The sequence below is a fragment of the Vulpes vulpes genome, chromosome 2 (assembly GCF_048418805.1).
Source record: "Vulpes vulpes isolate BD-2025 chromosome 2, VulVul3, whole genome shotgun sequence".
NCBI classification, from domain to species: Eukaryota; Metazoa; Chordata; class Mammalia; order Carnivora; family Canidae; genus Vulpes; species Vulpes vulpes.
In genome coordinates, this window is record NC_132781.1 from 93133034 (window position 1) to 93158358 (window position 25325).

The following is a 25325-nucleotide window of genomic DNA, read 5'->3' on the forward strand; positions in this document are numbered from 1 at the left end:
TACTTGATCTCACAACCTATGAGATCATGACCTGAGTCAAAATCAGTGAAATCGATTGTCCAGACAACCGACTGAGCCACCCAGGCGCCTCCCAAGGCAAGTTAGGTATTAATTTGACAAACAGACACAGAACAGGCAAGAATATATTCAAAGGTAGTATGAATGCATAAAAACAAGATGCAAAATAGAATCACATTTCGCCTGAACCAATGGCTGACAATTCTTTCTCTGCCCTGATGCACCGAAGGGGCACAATCCAGATGACAACAATGGCTTAACACTGCAGTAATAGAAGAGCATATAAACAATTTGCAAAGCTCTCGGGTGTTTTTCCTTCCTCATAATACACATTCTCCTCTGACCTATATCCCAAACCCCATAACTCACTCCCCAGGCCCCATTGAGAATTATACTCTTTAAAAGAATTGAGGCAAAATACTGAGTTTATTCAGTTGATTTGGCCAATTATTCTGGATAAAAGTGTTTGTTTCATTTGCATGATGTAAAAAACATACCTTAAGGAGGAATACTCACATAATCACAAAGTTAAAAATATATGCCTATACAAGAAAGATTCCTGGAGGCATTTGATATAAAACATACATGGTATGCTATTTTAATATACAAATGCATAGGAGAAAGTAGAGTCAGAAGAGTTACAAAAGTAGTATCATTAAGAATTTAGAAACATTTCCATTTTTCTTAAAGGTCACATTCTCATCCTTTGGGATGTACAGAAATTATGTGGTTTACACAGTTTTATCCACATTCAAAACATCATGTTTTAAATGTTTTAGGCATAGCATATACAGTACAAAATGTTTCCATAGGAACATAACAGAACCTGTCACTAGTGGCCTGCTGTCAGATGGCTCCTAAATAATCAGCCATTTTTAAGACACTAGTTCAGCTTATTGCTGTAATATTCAAGTTGTTCTATTTACCCAAAATATAATGACATTAATTTATACTACAATCTACCTACAGAGGCTCAAGAAGTTATATCATATTATATACACCAATATGTACAAAACAACTATATGAGTTAAATGAAGTCCCCATACTTAAATCAGAACCAAGAATGCTAAGTTCAGGCTAATACATTATCCTCGTGATCGGTATTTTTAAAAATTTTGAGCAAAGTGCACAGTGAATGGAGTCAGTCACCAGAAATGATCCTTCTACGAACTCTCAGCTTCCTTGGAATCACACCACCTGAGAAATGAGAACCTTTAGACCTGGCAGCTCCCAGGGCAGCTTCATGCATCAAACCTAGGGGAGCCACATGGAGTCACATTCCTGAGTCACGGGAGCCCATATCCCCAGCTAATGGATGGCACATTTCACTAGCCACAGCCCCAGGATAGAGTCAGCAGAACCAGCTTCCAGGAGCCCAACGCCAAGTCTTAATCATCTAGAGCATACGATGCCATCAATCAGCCATATTCTAGGGTTGGTGGACCTCGTACAAGGTTGAAATAGCCAGCCAGGGCCCCAAGGTCTATGTAGAGGGAACGCTGTCTCTTCAGCATCTCAGATTCCTCAGTACTTCCTGTGCATGATGAATCTGGAAAGGGAAACATTGAAAAAGAAAATTAAACAAATGACCAGGTGACATGCTCAATAATAAATATTTCTTCTGGGGCGAAAAAAACAACCAACCTTGACTCTAGTCAAACAGCATTCAAGCTATGGTTTTATTAAAAACCTACATACTTGGGCACCCCAGGTGACTCAGCGGTTTAGCGCTGCCTTCAGCCCAGGGCCTGATCCTGGAGACCCGGGATTGAGTCCCACGTCAGGCTCCCTGCATGGAGCCTGCTTCTCCCTCTGCCTGTCTCTCTGTGTCTCTCATGAATAAATAAATAAAATCTTTAAAAAAAAAAAAAAACCTACAGACTTAGAGCTGTAGATGATGGGCTAGTTTACGTCATATGGCCTACAAAAAAGGGTTCAAGAAAGAGTCAATGATGACAAGAAATTAGCTAGAAAGTGTGGCATATTTTCCAACACTCCAGATGGTTCTCTTTAAATATAGAAAAGTCAGACAAGAAGAGGAGGAAATGCAAGTAAACATTCCAGGCTTGACATCTGGGTTTGGACCTAAATGGATTAAGAATGCTACAGATTTTAATCATAAAAATAGAAACCCTCTCCTTGCATATTCAATGTTCCTGGAATGTGTACTGACTTTTCTAAGTGGGAAAAATTCATAGCTGGCAAAGAGATTTTAAGCAGAGGAAGACAAAAATGCAAGACTTCAAACTCAGTGTTTTATCAGTACAGAGCAGTGCCCTGATGTCTCCAACTCAGGACTGGTGTGGTTTACTGTAACTGAATGAAACAGAACCCTGTTCAGAACCAACAAGCAAAACTGCCAGGTTTGATTTTTTTGTTTTGTTTTGTTTTGTTTTGTTTTGTTTTTAAAGGCAAATGATACTCCCTGTTGCAAAAAAAAGCAAGCCAGAGGCAATTTTTAAGGACCGTTGTTACCTACATTTGCTCTGAAACATGTTATGATTCCATGGTCAATTAGCCACATTTTTTTATTAAAAAAATAAATTAGCTTTTGCTAATTCTTACTGAAATTTCTCAGACAACTTATGGCACTCAAGAAGTCACTGCATTTTCTTTCAAGTGCTTTCATGAATGACGTCAGAAGTTCGAGGTAGACAGGGAAAGAAGGGAAACAAGGGGCACTGCACCCAGCAGGTGTCCATACCCGCAATGTTCTCAGGAAGTTCCAGCTCCTTCCTACTCAGCAGCCTCTTCCGCTCAAAGAGGGCAGAGTCCAGACTCTGACAGCGTGGCTGATCCTCCCTGGGGGGATTTAGGGCATCATGTTTGAGTAGGTCCGCTGCCCTTGGGCGGTGATTGGGGTTCCTCTCCAAGGCGGCTTCTATCAGCAATCTCATGCCAGGACTGCAATCATCTGCAATATCTTCTAACGGAGGCGCTTGCTTGTGGATCTAGCAACAGATCAGCTCTCTTAGAACCAATGGTATAAAAGTACACCCTCCATAGTTAAAAGTGTTCTGGTGAACAAGACCTGGAAAGTCATTTGTTTCCCACTGCATGCCCTGCAGCAAATACAGTCATACCCGTAAGCAGGTTTCCCTTTCATTTCTTAGGTACCCTGAGTTAAACCTATCCTTTGGGTTAATGATGTTCAAGGGTCACTGTGCTATAATGGAGAAGCATATGCTCTCTGATCTCTCAATGGTAAAATGGAATTTGCATGTTTCATTGCATGCCAGGCTGGCTTGGGGATCTGTAATCTACTATCTCTTTTTCGAAAGTATTCAAAGAATATGTACAGCTTCTTTGGCTCAGAGATTTATGCTCCCCTGATTCCACTAAGTGGCATTTTATGAGTCACGAATAACAGAAGAGCGTATAATTTGTGCCCAGCACACATTTAGTAAATTCCCACTACAAGAGCAATGCCTTCTTTGCAGGAATGGGACTTTCCTCCATGTGGGAAGAACTTTCAGCTTCATGAGTCACTAGTTCACATCGTCCCACTTGGGTGTGTTACAAGAGGGACAGCAGCTCTCCTGAGCAAGTGGAACCCCCCCTGCACCCTCAGCCCTGGCCGACCTCCACTTACTATGTACAGGTAGGAGGGATAGGCTGAACGAGGGTAGCGCTTCACCCAAGGCGGGGTGCCCGTCTGCATATGGATGAGCGTGGCCCCCAGGCTGTAGATGTCTGCTTTGGTTGAATGGCCTCTGCACAGGATCACCTCTGGGCTCATATAAATCTAAAAAAGAAGCAGAAAAAATCAGTCTGACTCTCCCCATTTGTCTGGGTGTCCATTTCCCTTAGCCAGTTCTGGAAGCTGGCTCATCGCCTTTACCACATTTATTGTACACTCCTGCCCTTTTAGGAGAGCATGTGATTGCTGTGTTCCCTGAAACTAGAGAGACACAGACACCCTTGCCGGGGGCGGGGGGGGCGGGGGAACAGCTTTGGCCTAAGGCATCCCTGCAGCCTAAGGAAGAACACCGTTTTTCCACATACTAAACACACCTGGTAGCTGCAGGGCCTACAGCCGAGAACCCACCTGGCATATCCACTTATCCAGGTTCTGGAAGATACCAAATGAGGCTTAATTTTTCTATTAAAACACCTATTCCTTTTATATTTAAATGGACACTACAAAAAAGCTTCCTCACTTCATGTTTGTCATTAAACTGCCAAACCTCTAATTATCTATAGTGATTAAAGGTGGCAGAGATCCTTTGGGTATTAACACTAATCACATGTGAGAAAAGCACTTACAGTGTAATGCTGTAATGTAAAGTGGTCCTCATCGGTCATTTTATACAAACTACTTCTTATTTCTACCTACCATGTAGCCCAGGGACTAAATATTTAAACGCATGCCATTTTAACATTGCAGAAGTTCTATTTGGTTTCATGCTGGAAAAGCAGGGCTAGTATCAGAAATAGTTTTAGTCTTTGCTTGTAAACTTAAAAAAGAAAGAAAAGTAAGCAAAGGCCAGTGACCAATGATCCATATTGATGGCTGGTACAGACATACAGGAGTTAATATCTTAATTATCAATATTTAACATTAAGACATTTTTATGCTGTCCATCCTTTGAATATGAAAAAAGGGTAAATATTCCTGGAATATATTTCAGAGTCAATAAGTAAAAAAAAAAAACTGGCTTACAAAAACTGGGAAAATTTCCCAATTTCCCCATCCTAACCATACTCAACACCATTCTACAACACACTTCCTGGCTGGCTTGCTTTTTGTTCCCTTGCTCATTCTGTCTGTCTGTCTCACCAAACAGGCTAAACTAAGCTCCTTGTTCTCAAACATTTCCTGAAGTGAAGGCAGAGCATTTGGATCCCTATGACAGACTTTCTTACTAAATACTAAATATAATCAAAAAGTTAAACAACAAATGCAGCAGGAAGGATTAGTTGTCAGTAAAGGATGTTTATCTCCTCCCCCTTGCTTGCCCTCCTAAGCAAAGATCAGGCCAATTATTTACTGTTGGTGTAACCAACAGCAGTTCTGCACACAGGGCTCTGGAGGCTCTCAAATGAGTACACATTTGGGGATACAGCATCCTGTCCACCTGGTGACTTGGCTGCTGCTCCCCGTCCCCCCAGGCAGATGCCCTAGCATTCCAAGGCTTAGAGCTCCTGCTCCCTCGGGCTCGACAGGAGCCAGAGCAGCAGGGCATGGTGTTCGAGAAGGCTTCAGGCTGGCTCACTGCAAGCACAAAACAGGTCTGGTGGGAACCATGCAAGGCTCTCTGACACCTGCACAGCCTCAGGCATGGGCACTGGAGCAAGGGAACCTCTATGACCAGGGGTCAAGGCCCTCACCTCTCAACACATTTATTAGAAAGATAAGATACTATGTAGGTGTGTGTGTTCACATGCACATGGGCATGCACATGTGATGGTTACATGTTTATTTAAATCAAGTAAGACCAAATACAGACTCAGAAGAAAATAAGAACTTTTACAAAAGAACCATGCTATAAAAGTAACTCTAGGGGTGCCTGGGTGGCTCAGACAGTTAAGTGTCTGACTCTTGATTTCAGCTCAGGTCATGATCTTGGGGTCCTGGGATCAAGCCCCATGTTAGGCTCCACACTGGGCCTGGAATCTGCTTAAGATTCTCTCTTTCCTTCTCCCTCTGCCCCTTCATCCCCTACTAAGCTCACTCTCTCTCTCTCTAAAAAAAGCAAAAATAATTCTAATTGGCTATCTACATTCATTATTCTTTCTCTGTATCATATAATTGAAAACCAATAGATTAATATATGCCAGATCAATCCTGTGCTTCTATTTCATGGTTACAATGTAACATTCCGAATATGAATGCTGGGAGAGAGGTCAAACAGGGGAGTAGTGTTTGCAGTAGTGAGCTACATTGCAGGGATCAGAAATCATCTACAGAGATTCAGTAGCCAAGTGATCAAGTTCTAATGGAAAGTAAATCGACATGGCTGTCATCAACTAATGACATCTTATTGGCTCTTTAAATCGGAAGACTAAAAACAACCTGCTAAAAGCTTTCTTTTTTTTTTTTTTTTTTTGCTAAAAGCTTTCTATGGTGATTTCACAACCTTGCTCATTATCAAACATTGACTTGTGAGTACTGTACAGATAATAAATGCAGGCTGCTTTGAAGAACATTTGTAACTCTCAATATCGGTTTAGCACTTTATAAAAAGCAATTTACACTTGCTGAAAATAATCCAAATACTATTTAGGAGAAAACAATGTTATTATCTCATACTCAAGCACAGACTCTCTTTCTGTTAGAGAATCCCAGGGAAGAAGTTTCCTTCTCCAGCCATTGCAAAATGTTCAATTTGATCACACTGCCAGGAAGAGAAGGTATTTTCTATCTTTAATACCATAAATAGTTTGTTTCTCAAACTGGCTCCAGGAAAAAGAATAGAATGTCACATATCTGAACTTCTGACTAATGCCAAAATATGCTGAGACATTTTCCAAAAAAAACATGTCATAAGCATTAAGTCTTATTAGATTTTGTGCTTCGCTGAAGTAGTCTTAAGATCTGACCACTAAAACATTCTTTTTAAGAAGTCTACGGTTTTTTTTTCTAAATATTATTCTGCTCAGAGGCAACTATCAAGGACCCTTCCTCAAGTTTTTTTCAGAATAATGCAGCAATTTCTTCTGCTTCCCAGGAGACTTTCTTCCTTGAGAGACTTAAGAAAAAGCTAACACAATCTTGGTTTTTAAGTGGAAGATTGTTTGTTTGCTTGGTTTTGCACTGCCTTTGGGTTCGGTGCAATATATCTACCAGCTAGACTAAGGGTTGTCATTTGGTTGAACACTAAGACTGACTTGGTAATTTTTTTTTTTTTAAGATTTTATTGATTTATCTGAGAGAGAGAGGGAGACAGTGAGAGAGAGAGAGCACGCACAAAACAGGTGGAGGGGCAGAAGGAGAAGCTGACTCCTAGCTGAGCAGGGAGCCGGACTGGATGCCAGAACCCTAAGATCCAGGGCTGGATGCCAGAACCCTAAGATCATGACCTGAACTGAATGTAGAGCTTAACCAACCAAGCCACCCAGGTGCCCCCTGACTGATAATCTTATGGCAAAGGCACAGCCAAGTGCCCTCTCTCCATTGGCTGGGGGCACTTAGAGCAGAGAGCCGGCATGGGGTTGGGGGGCTCTGATAGTTAAGCATGGGCCAGGGAGGTAGCTCTCATACCCATTTACTGTCCCCGTTGCATCCAACCACATGCCCATGATAATCTACTATGAACTAAACTCTTGCTTCGTTTAATAATACAGGTAAATTTAAAATAGGTCCTTTCACCAAAGAGTGGGGGCTGCCAGAGTACTGCCAAGGGCACCGTCCTTGTTGGATGCAGCCAGAGCTCTATTCCTCATGCCCACAGGAGCCCGACTCAGAGCGGCGCTCAACAGGTGCTTGCTCCAGAATCCACTATTCAGCCTAATCGTGTGCATGTTAAATTAAATATACTATTTGGAAGCCCATGAACACATTCCTCTGAATCTCATTTACATTCAGAAAAGTTTTTGGTTTGGTTTGGTTTCTGCTTCTCAAATGAATTAAATATTATAGCTAGTTTGTATCTTCAAATACAATCTATTTGTGCTGTAACAAATTTGAGGTTTATTATAGGCTACCTAGAATAAGCCTAAAATGTTGTTGGTCCTCAATATATATTAACAACCATGACAATTCTGACTATAATTGAACCAAAATAGTACTGCTTAGTGATACTAAGAACATATATATATACACTAATAATATATATATAAAGAATATATATATGTTATACTAAGAATATATACATTAGTTATATTAAAAAGTCACATAGTAGTTGACAGAATTTAGATTCTGAAAAAAAATTGGTTTAAGTGTCAGATATGTCACTAGCTGAGTAACTCAGGGCACTTTATTTTAACTACTTCAAGTTTATTTCCTTATTATAAGTAATAGTATTTGCCTACAAAACAGTATCTACCAATAATAGGGTTGTTATATGGATTAAATAATTCATTTAAAATGCTAAAATTAGGGATCCCTGGGTGGCGCAGCGGTTTGGCGCCTGCCTTTGGCCCAGGGCGCGATCCTGGAGACCCGGGATCGAATCCCACGTCGGGCTCCCGGTGCATGGAGCCTGCTTCTCCCTCTGCCTGTGTCTCTGCCTCTCTCTCTCTCTCTGTGACTATCATAAATAAATAAAAATTAAAAAAAAAATAAAGTAAAATGCTAAAATTACTACTTGGCACAGAGCAAGTGCCCACTAAATATGTTTCAATGATAATAACATTTGATGCAATGGTTTTCCTCCCCTTCTTTGTCCTTTCTGCAATAACACCAGAATATTTTTAATTTTTACTCTTAAAAAGATATTGACCTTTCCTGTGAGAATAGAATTACCTCTGTTCCACGGAGGTCCTTAGGAAAATAGATATCCTCAGTCATTTGAACACTTAGGCCAAAATCCACCAAAACAGCTTTTGTAGACATGAAGACAATGTTGCTAGCTATAAAAAGAGGACATTTTTTAAAGTATAAAATTGTCTGTGTGCCCATAAATAAAATAAAAACAGCATCTAAAACAATGAATCCCGAATCAGAATAGATTGAAATGTGCTCCCTACCGAGATGACTGTATTATATTTAAAAGAGGAGGATCAATCTGGGTGAGAATTGAAGTGAAAATCACTTCAGATATGCCAAGAACACAGCCAATGTCAGTGTAAATGGTTGCACGCACTAATAATGCTCAAGATACAATGGCTACATCATGGAAACAACCTACAGGTCCATGATGGATGAGTGGATAAAGAAAATATGATGTGTATACGCATATGAAAGAGAATATTATTCAGCCACAAAAAAGGACGAAATTCTGCCTTTTGCAAAATGAATGAAGCCTTGAAGATCTAAGTGAGATAACTGAGATAAGTCGGACAGAGAAAGATGCATACTGTATGAATCTCACTAGTATGTGCAATCTAAAACAACTAAATTCATAGAAATAGAGAATAGATTGTGGCTGCCAGGGGCTGTGGGATGGGGGGAAATGGGTGAAGGTGGTCAGGCCGTACAAAATGCCAGTGGTAAGATGAACAAGTTTTGGGGATGTACTATAGCAGAGTGACTATAGTTAATAATGGCGTGTTAAATATTCGAAAGCTGCTGAAAGAGTAGATTTTAAAAGCACACACAATTCTAACTATGTGAGGTGATGGATATGTTAACTAACCTTATCGGAGTAATCTTTTTGCAATATACACATACAGCAAATCATATTATATACCTTAGACTTATACTGCCAGTTATATCTGACTTATGTCAGTTATATCTCAATAAAGCTGGAAAAATATGATAATGCTCATGAGCTTGACTTTCAAATTCTAAGATATATGCATATTATCATATCACTTTCCTAAAATGAAAAAGTAAAATACCCATGTTTTTAGAAGTAAAAATGTTGTTCATTCAATTTAGTATTAAATATTAAGGATTGATAGTAGGTCTTTGTTGTGCATTTCCCAGCATCTCTTCCTCCTAAAAAGCCATCAGTGAAGGTTTATTTAATAAATTATTACTGAAATGGTGTTTAATTCTGAAATTAAAAAGCTATTTGTTTCTCAAAAACTATGTGACTCTGTGCATGTTTTAAAGTAAATTAGAAAAAAAAATTAAAAAAAATAAAGTAAATTAGGATTTTTTAAAGCCTTATGAACAAGGACATGGCCAGTACTTAATAGATGTGTGGCCCTAATCCTCCACAATTTGATAATCATAATTCCTGATGACTTTGAAAGCTTTAGCACTCCCATTTGGTGCTAAAACATGTTTCAGGAGCACAGGAGAGGAAGATGAAAAGTTGTCCAGGAGAGTTGTCTTCCCTGCCACCAAGGAACTTTACAATGAAGAGGTAAACCCATTCACCTCCTCTGTCTAACTCATCTCTAAGCCAAAAAAGTTACATGTCCAATGGTAACTCACGTTTAATATCATGATGAATCACTTTCTTTGAGTGTAGAAAATCAAGTCCCTTGAGAACATGCTTTGTCACCCAAATAATTTCAAATTCTCTCATTGGTCCACAGCTCTCCAGTTTCTCTAGAACAGACCCTCCCTCTCCTGCTTCCATAAAGAGATGCACAGTTTCACCCCATAGCACTGCGCCATATAACTCAGCGATGTTCTCATGCCGGAAGCAAGCCTGGATTTCCACGTCGGACGGCTTAAATTGATCTACTGGGATCTAAAAACAAAAATACGAATAGGATTCTAAACAACTCTGGGGGAATGAAAAATATATTTGATATAGGTCAACTCACAAACCAGAGAGCAAATAAATGCCCTCAAGGATATTGTGATCTGCATAAAATTAGGCTGCCATATTAAGATAATATTCAAACCAGCTTTTACATCATGTGAGCTTTAGGTAAACAATTCAAAATAAAAAAATAAGAACACAATATAAAATATTTTCATTTAGAATATAGCAATCCAACCAAAGAATTATTTATGACTGAATCAAAAAGAGAGATAATTTCCCATCTATTTTACATGTACTTTCTATGGCACCTAGATTTTAGGTTGTATTTTCAATATTTCCACTTGTCATGAAGTAATAGAATGTCTTCGGACCCACAGCTCATGCTCTAGCAATATGTTTGAAATAAACACTGGCTATCTTTTCTGGGGAAACTAAAAAGCCATTAATAAAGAAAGAAGTAGATTTTTCAGTGTAGATAGATATGGAATGTCTCCAAAATACAGTGTTAGATGATGAAAGTAAGATGCAGAAGTGTGTGTTTATATATATATATATATATATATATATATATATATATATATATATACATATTACACTCCCATTTGTAAAAATCACTTAAGCTACACATACACATGTCCATAGAAATTTTCCAGAAAGATGTATAAGATTTCATTAACAGTAGTTGCCTCACAGAAAGGGATCTCATTCTTCAACCTACATTCTTTTGAATCTGCTAGGGGTTGTTAATCATCTTACATGTTTTTCTCCTTAAGAAAAAATATACAGCTTAAAAATTAAATATAAGTACTCTTAGGAAAACAAACCTACAAAGCTATTTTTTCATGCCTTTTGTGGTAAAACTATAAAAATAGGAAATTTTGGTTCTAAGATCTTTCTAAACTGTCACTAGCTTCTTTTAAGAGAACCGGAACATGTCCCTTCGAAATGCAAGCTTTTTCAAATGGCCTATTATAATATCTCCTTCTTTTCTTTTGATAACAGATACTCTAGCAAATCCTTATGGAGGAATAAATGAGGCCAATGTATGGTTGATCTTTTAATTACAATAAGATAGAGTAAGGCCATATTTAGCAAATCAAAAGTGAGTTTATTTTATTATACTTTTTAAAAACTTTCCAAGTGAAACAGATATATTAAAAGGTATAAAACTGGTTAAGTATCAAATTCCCTGAATTTTCAACCAAACACACCCGTGTCACCACCATTTAGATCAAGAAGCAGAACTCTACCGATACCCCCAGAAACCCCTTCCTGACCTCTGCCAGTCACTGCCCCTCAAGGGCACCCACCACTATCCTGACTTCCAATGGCACGGATGTGTTTGGCCTATTTGGGGCCGTTCCATAAGTGGAATCTCACAGAGTAGATCTTCTTAGTATCTGGCTGTTTTGGCTTACCATATGGCTATAAGATTCATCTACATTATTGCAGTTATAAATCATTTGTTCTCCTCACTGTATAGTATCCCATTGTATAAATATATCACATTGCAACATCTGGAAAATTTCCATTTTGGGAAAACAAACAGTGCTATGATGAACATTCTAGTACATAGCTTGTGGTGACCATGTGTACACACCTACTGGGTGTGTGCCTATCGGAGTGGAACTGCTGGGCCACAGGGTGTGTACACGTCCAGCTTAGGCAGACACTGCCAGACAGTCCTCCCAAGCAGGGGCACCTTAGCAATAGCTACTTCATAAAAAGAGATGAGGCCTTTTTGATAATTGGTCTATTTACATTTAGTCCTTTAATCTGCAGGCTTGAGAAGCCTTGGAGCTTTCCCAGCTTCTGCTTCCCTACCTGGCTCCCTCCCCAGTCAGTGGGATTAAAGGAGCAGCATGAAGATTTGCTCCTGGAGAATAGCTCCCCTCTACTCCACCCTATCACAAGATTTGCTCCTGCAGGATAGCTCCCCTCTATTTCACCCTATCACACCCTATCTCTTATACAAGTGTACAAGAGAGACAGTGTTATCCAAGCTGGTGCTAGGTATACTAGCAGTGTTTTCTTTTTTATCAAGGCAAAACAGATTAGAACCAACTATGCATTAGACAGACTTAGGGGCCATAGACCCCTGGTAGCAAGCAAATCCCACCTCCCCCCTCCCCCCCACCAAAAAAAGAAGGATGCATTTGGACAGGGCACCTTGCATAAGATTCAGTCAAATGGTAACAACCTTTGGGTAATGCAAACAAACAAGAGCCATAAGGCCAAACATAGGATGCAGGATGTCTGGTTATAAAGTACATACCAATTTACATGCCATTCTTTTCTTAGTCTTTATATCTTGTGCTAAGTACACTTTTCCAAAGGCCCCCCGAGGTATGAAATCAGAGCCAATATTCCTGTAAGTCAGCTTCCAAGGGATGAGAAGAACATCAGAGTCTATCTGATAGCGTCCATTCTGGGGAGTGATTACCTACAACAAAAACAAAAAGACGGGAGGTGAGAATTGCAGCAAACTCCTTTTCTAAGACACACCCTTTAGAAACCGGTTACTTTAGATCGAATTCCTCCACGCAGTGTTTGAAATTAATGTCACTGTTGTGCAATCTTAACAGTGTAGGGAGACTATATTTAGAGCTTCAGCAAGCTAGAGAAAGCATGTAACAGAAACACGTCCCTGGTCAGACCTGATCGAATGTCTACCTACTGGTGAGTAATTAATTGTCAAACAAAAATTTTAAAAATTATTTATCTAAGGGAGCATGACTACTGTGACCAAAAGGCTGAAAATAAGGATTGCATAAACTATGCCTGCAAGTTGACTTGTTTCCAATTAAAATGTGCTAACCTGTTAGTCCACATAGCTATTACTCACACATGACGCATACAGAGAGAGCGTGGAAATACACTGATGATCGTAGAGGATGCTGGAAAATAATGTGTTATGCCAAAGCTATGGGTTGACAGCGCTGCATATATAAAGTAAAGGCAGAATTATTTCTCATCTACTTGCAACAGTTAATATTTACTGGGTGCATAAAAAGCACCAGGCATTGTGTTCAGTGCCAAGGAGGGCAACTATGAACAAGTGAGAGATGACCCTTAACCTCTGAGAGCTCCTGAACAGGTCAACATCAGAACAAGAGATTTCAAAACCAGTCAACTCAAAAATGAACAGAGATGTATCCTGATAGCAGGGTGGGTTATAAGGGCATGTGCTTTTGTCAAAACTCAACAGACTGGGCATTTAAGGTCTGTGTATTTTACTGCATATAAAGCAGATCTCAATTTCAAAAGAGTAAAAAAATTAAAGGATGAATAATTATAATTATAAATATGAAAACCAATTAATAAGATAGTCCACCAGAGTTATGACCTGGAGCACATGCCTAAAATATGTTGAAAATTGTTCTAAGAGTTAAGGATCTCAAAAATACAAGTTTTTCTTCAATGTCATTAGCAATATCCTGACTTCAGATTATGGATTCAGGAATTGTGAAACTGTCAAAGCGGCATTAAGTTATTTCAAGTGCAGAGGCTAAAAAGGGGAATGTGGACCACATGGGAAAAGAATGAACACCTGATTTATCTACAGATGCATGGGCCCCTCATAAGGCCACTGCCTGGGAATAGTTCTAATAGTCCCAGGGTTATTCATTCAGGCTTCATTACTGCTAATCTTAGCTGTACCCCACAAACAGATGCATGCACTATTAGTCAGGGAACAAAGTGGAGGACGACTCCAATACTTAGAGATGTGAAGTCACTAAATTTAAAATGAAGCATTTACTGAGCACTCCCCTGAGCCAGCTCCTGTGTAGAGCCCTAGCAGGAAAATGAATAGGCACTCACTACAGTCCATGGTCTTGCCTTGTTTGAAATATGACCTCCTTTCAAGAAGTGTGTCACCTCAAGTTACTGGAGGCCTCATTTAACAGTATGCTAAGAACGTGATAAATTTAGTCCCTTGCCACATTTAGACAGAACCCTACCACGGCACTCACTGTACTTGCTTACTCTTTCTTGTTATTAAATATTTAAATTTTTACGTATCCCATGTCACTTAGGCTCCAGTTATCCACTTCAGTGTTTCATTCGCCTTTGTATAAGTTTTACTTTTGTCCAACTCAATTTGTGATAACCCAATGTGACCCAACAGATCACAACTAGTAATGGCAGCCCTATTTTGAGTGCTAATGATAAGGCAGGCACTATGCTAGCTCTCATCAAGATCTCCCGGCAATTCTGGGAGGTATAAGTACTATTTTTATCTCCACTTTGCAGGTGAGGAAACTGGTTTCCAGAGGTTAAGTAACTCATTAGGCCATGACAGAGTCAGGATTTGAACTCAGATCTGTCTGACCCCAAAGCTATAGCTCCTGTGTGCCTTCTCTCTTCCAGAAGACTGTCATGATCAAGCCATGGTCAAAAGCCTGTTACTAAAAGCCTACATTTACAAGTCACTTGTGCTCTTACAAGTCAAGAGCACCTCAGCCTTCGCCTCTTTAGATGGAATGCAGTGAGTTCCTTCATCTCTGTTCTACAACCTCCCATGTTCTGGGGACCCTCCTCTGAGGGCAAGTTCTCCTTTGACGATAGGCCCTGAAATGTGTGATATGCAAGCACACACCAGTCAGCAGTTCTGCAAAGTCCCCAGTTCTTCCTCTGGCCCAGACCTTTCCTCTTTGGGTCTGTGATGTTTTTTGCTTTCCCCTTCTTCTTCTTCTTCTTCTTCTTCTTTTAGGGGCTCCTTCAAATAATTTGATGGAACTCTATGTTGCTCTTGTCTCCCAATTCTTCAGCTTACCAAAGCCACCATCAAGTGTAGACCTTATCAGCATGCTTTTAATTTCCTTATCCAGATGCTGGTCTGGTCACACAACAAATGAACTGCCACGCTCAAGTTTGGGGCTATAAGGCAGGCGCTGACCCAGGCTTGTGTTCAGAGAGTACAGCCCAGGTGAGGATGAAAGTTAACAGTCCAGTAAGTGACAAGTAGCAGACACAAGAAGAAGTGTTTGTGACAGAAGCATGATGTGGGGAAAATGCAAGTCTTAAAATACTGGAAAGACTGTCATAAGGAAGGACACCAACAATTGTTTACAACTACAGCTACCACAACAGCTTACATTCTTTCAACACTCACTATGCGTCAATAGGTCACGTGCATTCATTATTTGTCCCACACGACAGCCACTAAGAGTTAAGTGCTATGATGCGACCCATTTTACAAATGAGTACACTGAGCCATGGAGGAGAGACTAGCTCAAAAGCTACACAGTTGATCCATCTCAGAGCTGAAATACACACCCAGGTACTTTAATTCATGGGCCTGCATCCTTACACTAGTCAACATCCATACCTTTTTTATGGCTAAAGAGTAGGCTAAGGAGAATCAGAGATGGATTTTAGTGCTATACAAGGAAGGTCTTTCCTACAATCAGAATTGGCTAAATATTTCAGCTTAGGCATCATCCTTTTAGAAGCTGACATTCTCTCTCCCCTCGTGGCTATGTGAGGTGTCCTGTCTGAGTATCCCCACAGCAATCAGGGTGTAGTTGTACTGGGAAGAAGCATACCACATTATAATTGCCTGTTTCCTCATCTCTAGCATTCACCAGGCAGTGAGCTACAGGGAGCACAGACTCTTTCACGCTGGATCTGTAGCACCTGGAAAAGTGCCCGACACACTGTCCAAATCTGACCTATGTCTAGCAAATGAATGGATGAATACTTGACTGAAGGTATCTGGTCTGTACGCAGATACACTTTATAGATCAAATTTACCTTGGAACCAGTCTGTTAGATAATTAGCAATTGTTTTTTAAAGCAGAGAAACAGATAGCAACCAATGAAGCCCAGAATGGAAAAGTTTTGACAGGCTATTAGGGGAAGGGCCACAGGGAGACAAAGGTCTTGAACACAGGATGGTTCCAAGGAGAGCACCATGTGAGGATGAATGGGAGCCAAAAGCAAACTATGCCTCCTTCATCATCTTGTCTCTGACTGCCAAAGATCAAGCATGGTAAGTCATGATTCTGGGCCACTGTTTATAAAGCTCGGACCTGGCACAGGTTACTAGCAGGCATAGGATGTATCTGATTCTTAAGCTTAATGACAGAAAAGTCAACCACAACCCCGAGAGTCAGGGACCCCTGGCTGGATTGGCCCAGGGAGGCATGGTCTACACTACTGCAGATTTTGAGGTTCTCCTATTATTCCCCTCTGGTTTTAAATCTTGCTTTAATATTCTTGATCATTTTTAAACGAAAAAATCTTTTTAAAGTTTTAAAGATCCCTGCTTTTAGGATATGTCCTGTTCTTAAATTTTCTCCTGAATATTCATTTGTTTCCTTACAGAGCACAAACTCCATGGCAGGGAGAGACAACATTTTACTCCTATCCTTGACTGATAATATTTCCACTTCCCTGTAATGTCTTTGTTTCTCTCCTTTTCTGAATTGGCTTTTTCCCCCCACTCCAAACCTTTGGGAAGTTATTTCTTTGTATTTCTTATAATTTTCCTGAATTCTCTTCTGTACATTCCCTATGAAGTTCTACAGCCCATCTCTCATCAGTCTGATGGGTCAGGGGAAATATATGCAAGTTTCCACATATTTACAAGCAAAAATATTTTTGTTAACCTGCATGTGTTCCTTTAAAATACTCATTTTAACAAAATACATATGTGAAAAAGGAAACAAAAAAAAGAAAGAAAAATACATAAATAATTATTTCTCATTATAGGACATCTTTAACCAGAATTCTCCAGCTATATTTTACTTTAGAAAATCAGGTAGTGCTCCCAGTTCAATATTACTTTCACATGTAAGAAAAAATAATATTCTCAAGGTTAAGTACTTAGTCAACTATTAAACACAGTTACTCAGACCAAAGCAAGTCACACCACTATGCAAAACGTAGTCTTGCTCCAAACTGAGCTAGAGCTGAACACAACTGGCTTCTAACAAAACAATTCGCCACATAGCTGACCTAAATTACTGTGTTGTTTTCAACTGAACCAATGTAGTATGCAGGAAAAAAAATTAAGTACTTTGTCCAGACTCTAATCATTCAACACTGACCCTCCCCCTACATTAGCCATTTTGCCACATAGATGCACCAAGGAAAAGGGATCACTTTCCTCAATATGTACACTTTGCAAGTTACTACCTACTCCTTTGCAAACTGTCCTTTTTAAAGAATTAGATGACCTTTACCCAGCACCTACATTCACCTCTGACACACGGAGACTGCCAGAACCCCAGGCACACCCAAACACATCATCTGATCAATGATTTTGACAACGTGTTGTCACAATATTTTAGATTATTTGCGTGGTTGGTATGGCTAAGGAAAGATCTCATTTGTCATTCATACTCTGCCAATTAAAGAGAGTGAATCCATGGATAGCTATTTACTGCCTGCAAACTACATTTCTGCAAAAACTGAAGTTAGCCAGTATTAATATTGTGACATTCCAAGACATGACAAGAGAGGAACAACAACAAAAAAAAAATTCCAGCTTTCAAAAATATTAGAGAGGAAGTATTTATTCCCCTCTCAGATGAAGAATTCTTTTTCTTCTGCTTACTTGGTGAGTGAGATTTTTAATAAATTGTTAAGTTAAAATACATTCTTCTTGCCTATTTGTATGACTGCTACTGACATAAGGAAAAGATTCTTTAAGTGGCACTTTTAATGAAGACCTTTTTGGCATCTTTAACATAGAGGTGATTCTTACAGGTATCACATTTTTAAAAGTCACTGGCAGCCAGTCTAAGCCAAGTTTAACTGCCCCTCTGCATTAAATGAAGCTGCACGAGTAAAGCTGAACACAGCCCTCAACTGCTCAGGAAAAAAAAAAATACATACCATATTTAATAAAATCCCAGATTCCTGTGGTCGGTGTCCATAAAAACGCTTTGCCGTGTTGGATATATGGTTTGCAAAGGCAAGCAAATCCTCCACGGTTCCGTATCTGACCGATGACAACCAAGGCACCTCTTGGCCACTGAGCAGCAGAGATTCTGAATGCTCCTCATTTTGATTACTGTCTTGACACATGGTCATTAGACTGGGTTCATAAACTGCTGGCTCTTCACTTGTGTAAAGATTTTCCATAATGTCTATTACATCGGACACGTTCAAGTGTTTAATTAAGAAATCAATTTCTTCCTTATTGTCACTTCCAGTACTCATGTACTCCATCACTGTGATGCTTTCTAGAGAGTCTGCAAGAGAAAAGACAAGCACTTAGTTACTGTATTTGTATTTGCATTTGAGACCAAGGAGAAACTGATATCAAAGGGACTGGGGACAGGCTCCCCTATGCCTTAGTTTATAAAATGAAGGTTCTGTGTCAACAGTGTATGTAAATTCAAGTTGACAGACAGTGAAGAAAGGGACCTTAGATAACCTCCTAGCCCAGCAATACACTTTGCAGAAGGGAAATCTGAGATCTAGAGAGCTTACTCCTTACTCACTCACTCACTGATCTGGAGGCATCAGCTATAGCCACTGAAAACAAACTTTCACTAAATGTAAACACAAATATGAGCAACGCAGAAACCTGAGAAGCAGAGGCTCCTGGCCCTTAACACCTTCTGACCCCACTGCTTCCTTCCCCACCCCACCCCACCCCCCAGGGGGCAACCCTCCCCGCCCAGACCTCTTGCCTCAGGTGACTTTAAAGAAAAAGAACTATTTTATCCAATTCAGGAGATCCCTTGGCAAAGAAAATTCAGGCCCTGGAACCTAAAGCCTGTAAAATGGATTCTAATCTATGCAAACAGATGATGAGAGAGAGAGAGAGGTCAAGTTTCAGGAATAATTCTGATGCAAATGAACGAAACAGCTCATTTAGACTGGGGACCACAAGCCTCAAATCTGCCCACTGGAAACCTATGAGAAATGGGAAGATTCTTTTAGCCTGTGAATCAGCTGTCTCCTTTTGAGACCTGAATTCTTTAATGGTACAAACATGTATCTCAATGGCCCAAGAAAGCTAATCTAATATTTAGATCAATCACCCTCTAGAAGTTGTGGTATTACAAAGAGGCCAGGAAAGCTGAACATATCCTACAAGACACAGGTAGGGCCAGAGCTAAGTACAGTAGCCAATACTGTTACTTTAGTTCTTATATGCAAATCAGGTGATTCATCTTGGGAGCTGTAAATGAGAAAAAGAAGGTAAACCCAGGGTAAAAGATGATGCTGTTACCTGTGACTTTAGAACAACTCCTTCCAGAGGATTAAAGATAAAAGGATTTGGGACATCTAAGAAAATTCAAAGACATGAATGTCTGCTTAAACTATTGTGCTCCCAAAAGACTCTCTGGAAGATGTTTCTGATTCCTGAAAGCACAAACCTTTAACACATTCAATATTCAATGCTCAGTGCTAAAAGCCACAGGCCTCCCTCAAACTGGAGCTCAGGAACAAAGCTCCAGGAAATGTTCCACCTGCAACTCAAGACTACACCACCCTACCTTGGGCCTTGAGTGAATTTCATTTGAGAAAAGACCCAGGCAATCTAGTGACACTATTCACTTACTTGATGGCCATTTTCTGATGTCCAAGTTGTATCTGCAGAAAGCACGCTATCTTGCATCCCAGGCCCTCCTTCACTGCCTACATGATCCTGGGTAGGCACCTTACCCACTCTGCACCTCTGCTTCCCCTAGATGTGAAATGGAAGTACAAGAGCACCTACCGCATAGGGGGGTTGTGAGGTTTAAAGAATTTCAGGTACATAAGGTGTCTGGTGCATAGTCAAAAGGCTCTGCCACATGCAGTTGATGGTATGTGCACAAAAGAGAGCAGTACTGAGTCACACTCCTGGCTTTGCAGATACTGCTTAGGCCTCTTCTCTTATCTGCGAATGGGCTGTGGCTACTTGTTCCCTGGGCTTCTTCACAGTAAAGCTTTAAAGGCTGTATCTAGAATAAAAGACAAAGAAAATAAAGGCCAAAATCTCTGAGATGTTCTGAAAGCTGCTAATCGCAGTTACATCTAGAGAGCACAGGAAGCTCCCCTCAGAGATCTCCTGCATCTTTGAGGGAACCTACAATTCAGGCTCCTGGAGTCTTGAGTTAGGAAAGGAATTTCTTAGGTTAACAGAGGAGCATTCACCTCTGATTTCGTTGGCCCATTCAGTTGCAGTTTCTGCTTATAGAATTTACTGAGAAAGGGAAGTTAAAACAAACAAAAAAAAAAACCAGCCTCGGAGGACCCCACTGGCTGAAAAGTTCCGAGGCTCCTGGACTTAGCTAATGGCTGACTGGAGAGAAAATAAAGTTCTCAGTAGTAACATGACTCAAGAAAGAAAGAAAGAAAAAAAAGGTCCACACAGTTTACAAGTCAGTCAACTGATCCAGAGAGGAAAGATATGCCTTGATTTTAAAATTCTGCAGAAAGTCTGGAGCATTTATATGGGAAGCCTAAGAGGTCTGAACACATACACCCCTAAGTTGTGTGTTGAGGGAGAGAGGAAGGAAGGGGGGGGGGGGAGGAGGGGAGGGGCAAAGAAGGAAAGGGAGGGAAAAAGAGGGAAAGGGAGGAGAAAAGAGGGGGGTGGAGAGGAGGGCGCCAGGGGAGGTGGAGGAGTATATGACAGGATGCCAGGGATAATTCCTTAGCAACAGCAGGGCTCCTGTCACACAAATCAGTGCACCCCAGCAACGCAGATGACCAGGCAGTCTGCTAAATGTCCCTGCAGAAAGCCTCAGCACTTCCAGCCTTAATTGAGCAGACAATATGCTAGTGATTTCTGATTTATACCCATCAGTACCCATCTAGAAAAACTGGGGACCGTGAAGGTATTCAACAGACTCTTCCCTCCTAGTTTACAATAAAAATCCTCATCAAATCCCCACCTGTCAATGGAGTCAGACAACTACAACCATCTTAGAAATGGGCAGAGACTGTTAAAGTTATTTGCTTCGAATTATTTCAGAAATCAACAATAAGACCAAGAGGCAGGCAACCCTATTCCTAAAGATTAACGTTACACTCTTGGCTACTTCCATTTACATAAACAAAAGTGGAGAAATTCCTAGCAAGCGTGAACAAAAAAAAAGGCCAAGATTATAGATACAAACCTCTGCCTAACAAAGGATAATTATACCTCCTGTTGCTTCTCACTTAAAAGATTTTTCTGCCAAAACAGTACACTGTCCCCTCCGGGCCTATCTCTTAATACATTTTTTCTCCAAAAGCCCCAGAATTACACATTCTAGCTGTATAGGAACACAGTCGCTCTGCTTCAAAAGTTCTAGACACCTCAACTATCCAACTTTCCTTATAAGAAAAAGTCCCCAGGGGCCAGCTAGCTGCCAGAAGTCCTGCATACAAACCTCGACCCCTCGGAGAGCTGGGGGCGTCTGCTGGATTCAGATAATAGTCCACTCGGCAAATACAGGAGACCTAATGCAACTACAGTGGGGTTTCTTTCCCTGTTTTCATTAGGAACAGTTCTTTATTCCGTGCCAAAACGTCTTCCACAAGTGAAACAGCCATTTCTCTTAAAGACAGCTCCTGCCTTCCTGGTTGACTTTTGGGGCAATCCCTGCGCACCCCGTTCTTCCTAAGCGCCGTCCCCCGCCCAGATCTGGAATTTCAGAGTCCTGATACCGTATCACCACCGAGAAACACCCGTGAAATAACCTTCTCCCCCCAACATTCTTTCCTAGACTGAAAGCCCAGCCCTCACGTTCAGCCCTCAGACGAGCGCCCGGGTTACATAAGCACGAAATTAAGTTTCATCTCTTGGAAAGGTTCTCGGCTCCGCCACCCGCCACCCTCACTCCCCTCCTATTATTCTTTAAAGCAGAGAAGCCGACCAGGGCTTGTCAGCTGGCAAAGCCCCCACGATTTGGGTGGGCGGCGGCTGGGCTCACCGGCGTCCGCGGAGACAGTGCCACGGCCCGGGCGGTGCGCGCGGCGGGTCGCTCGCGGTCACGGCGGGTCTCGGGGCCCCGCGCACTGCCCGGCCCGGCGCTGCTCGCGCGCTAGGGATCCGGGAAGGAGGAGGAAGGGGGAGGAGCCGGAGCCTGCACCCCGTGAGACCCTTGCGCAAGGTGCTTTCCAGCTGTGCCGGCTGCGCCCGCGACGCGCGCCAGGCGCGGAAGCTCCGCGGCGCGGGCGGCGGGCACGCCCCCACCTCCCAGGGCCTGGGGGTTCGCCCCCCGCCGGGGACCGCCGGGGCGCCCGGAGGGCTGCGACCGCAGAGACACCCCGAAGCCCGGGAAGGGAGGGTTACCTGGCGGGCGGAGCGCTGCAGCCGCGGCCCCCCGACGGCTGGACGCGCCGCTGGGGGCCGGCCCCCCGGAGCCTGGCGCGCGGGGACGGCGAGGTCCGGCGGCTGCAGAAGCTGCAGCCAGGGCCACCGACCCCGGAGCGTGGCGCGTCGTCCCGACCCGAGCGCCCCAGTGAGCACCCGGCCTGCAGCCCGGACCTTCCGCCCAGGCCGCCCTCGTCCGCCCCTGACTCACGGCGTCTGAGCCGCTCGAGGGGCGGCGCAGCGGACGCCAGCCGCCGCCTCCCCGCCTTTTCCATTTCCCCTTTCACTCCGTAAACAGAAAGAGACTGCCGCGTTGCGGGGAAGCAGGAGCCCCCGCTCTGGGAAATTCCGTCCCCCCCCCGCACCCCCCCCGTTTGTCCTCCGGGCGCCGGGGCGGAGCGGAAGGCGGGGCCCGGGCGGAGCCGTGCGCGGCGCGGGGAGGGGCGCGGGCCGAGCGCGGGAGCCGCGGGCTGGGGCCCCGGGATGGCGGCCGTGGCTCCTCCGAGTCCCGGGCCTCGGACACCTAGGACGCCCCGGCGGTGTCAGGCGCCCGCACCCCTCCGAGTCCCGGGAAGAGGAGGTGTTCCCTAAGGAGCGCGCGCCCGCGCGTGCTCGGGGGCCCCGGGGGCAGAGGCGCGGCGCGCTCCGGGCCTTGCCCCCGACGGCGGGTGGCCAGCGCGGTGGGTGCCTCGGGCTGCGGTCGGCACGCAGGCGGCCTCCCCCTTACGGGCCCGCGAGAGGACGCCGCGAGGCGCTGAGCACCCGGCCGCCGGCAAAACCTGGTTTCGTTCCCTGCAGCCTGTCTCGGAGCGGGCTGTTTGGTGGCCCTGTCCCATTACGGAATGCACCTGTATGGACCGCCCCTCCCTAACCCCGGCTGCGAGTCTGGGGTTTTCTGCACCGCTTGGGAAGATCAAAGTTTGCTTTGTAGTACTCTTCCTTCTTGAGTGGAAATTGCTTCCTCCAGGTGAAACAGGAAGCGAGTTGTAGGGGGGAAAGCGCCTCCGTTCACGAAATCCACTCTGCTGGGCAGTGCCAAGAGCGGACTTGCAACTCCCCACCCCCTCGCCCCTCAATACTTCCCTCGTATCCAACGCCTGCTGCAAGCCAGACATTTTGCAGGGCAGCCCGGAGAGCCCGATAGTCTCTGGGTCTCGCCGGCCGGACGGCGGGGCGTCCCAGGCTGAGCCTAGGTCCTGATGCCCCACAGCTCCGAGTCCGCGCCCAGCCCTTTCCAGTACCCGCTCTCATGCCGCCCCCGCGCTTTCCAAACGGCGTCGGGCCCGCTCTAGAGCTTTCCATGTCTCTGCTGTGGAAAGTGAGTTGCTGTTCCGATCCAAGGAAGGCCCATGAAAACTGCTCACAGACCAGGCTAGCTCCGGTGAAGCGCAGGACCCTCCCCGTAGGACCCTAACGCCTGCCTGTGATTTCTTGGTGCTTCCGATCGGGCCGGGATGGGGCGGATAAAGTGATTGACAAGTAGCTGAGCCCATCAGCAAAAGTGAGCCCCAACTAGCAAATAAAACGGCCGGCACGGACTGAGTCGGCACTAAATTGCCACCCCCGAATGATCGTAGCTATTGGAGTGCTGTGACGTGAATGACGCGGGATGGGATGCATGCCAAGCCCTGGAACCGTCCAGGAGGTCTAGGGGGTGGCGGGCGGTGAGGGCGTCCCCAGCAGCGGGAGGAGAGACCTTTCTGAGCGCCGGGGCTTTTCTGGTCTGGGAGGGAGGGACTAACTGCAGCTCCGACAGGGGAGAGGCGACGTGCGCAGGAAAGTTTTTTTTTTTTTTTTTTTATGATAGTCACAGAGAGAGAGAGAGGCAGAGGGAGAAGCAGGCTCCATGCACCGGGAGCCCGACGTGGGATTCGATCCCGGGTCCCCAGGATCGCGCCCTGGGCCAAAGGCAGGCGCCAAACCGCTGCGCCACCCAGGGATCCCCGTGCGCAGAAAACTGAAGTCTGAAAGGCTCTAGCTTCTCTGGAAGCCGGGTTGTCGCCTTGTTGTCCCTAATGGTAACGTGAGAGACGTCTCTCCCTCATCTGTTGTCTTTGAGCAACAAGGGATGATCTTTATAAACATTTTAAAAATAGAAACATGGAACCGGTCCCGCCTCCACCCAGTAGAATGAGCTCATTACAACCACACCTCATCTTCTGGGAACTAAGTATTAGCCTTATTTCCTACAAAGAGGTCTCCTGAATACAGCCGCAGTTTAGGGAGCTGGTGAGACGGCTGCCTCGGCAGGGTTCTCTGGCTGTTCACGACGTACTCGATAGCAGATTTCATATGGGGTGGGAGGGAATTAAGAGGAAGTTTAATCTAAAAAACTTTTTTTTATAAGTCCAACAAAAATTGGATCTGGTGTCCTGGAAGAGACAAGATGAACAACGGAGCAGAAAGAAAAAGGTTGCAGGCTAACGTTTTACTTGGTCGGGACTTTGTGTTGCAACAGACTTGCAAAAGCAATCCTGCTTTTTTTTAGGAGCTTGCTAGGAAAGTGAGGTTTCACCTTGCCAAGCAGAAACCACCTGAGCCAGTGTGGGCACAACCACAGTAGAGTTACTCAAGGAGCCATTATGAAGTGCATTACAAAACAGCTCCTTTGAAGCTGTTCTGCAGCCAACAAAATGCACTTTAAAACTGAGTTGCAACCAGTTGCAGTTTACTTGAGGTTTTCTCCACCTACAGGTTGGCATGATAATGGGTTCGTAAACTGTAGTTTGCAGATCAGATCTCATTTACTCATGGAAATGAAATGATTGACAGTGGGTAGGTCAGGG

At 43.4% G+C, this 25325-nt stretch overlaps 1 protein-coding gene across 4 annotated transcripts; it reads right to left on the reverse strand.

Annotated features, from left to right (window-relative positions):
• Nucleotides 1-425: 425 nt before the first annotated feature.
• On the reverse strand, nt 426-22932 carry MAP3K8 (mitogen-activated protein kinase kinase kinase 8). Of its 4 annotated transcripts, none has more exons than XM_072749265.1 (9): nt 22751-22932; nt 19972-20197; nt 18132-18490; nt 12562-12729; nt 10007-10268; nt 8426-8532; nt 3611-3763; nt 2723-2969; nt 426-1567 (listed from the first exon to the last, which is right to left on the reverse strand). In XM_072749265.1, the coding sequence occupies exons 3-9, from the start codon at nt 18465-18467 to the stop codon at nt 1437-1439; spliced, it is 1404 nt and encodes a 467-aa protein (XP_072605366.1). In that variant the 5' UTR covers nt 18468-18490; nt 19972-20197; nt 22751-22932; the 3' UTR covers nt 426-1436. The 4 variants fall into 4 exon arrangements, with proteins under 4 accessions (XP_072605366.1, XP_025856655.1, XP_072605368.1 ...); XM_026000870.2 differs by lacking the exon at nt 22751-22932 and adding an exon at nt 22157-22388; XM_072749267.1 differs by lacking the exon at nt 19972-20197 and having other exon boundaries at nt 22519-22813.
• Nucleotides 22933-25325: the final 2393 nt, after the last annotated feature.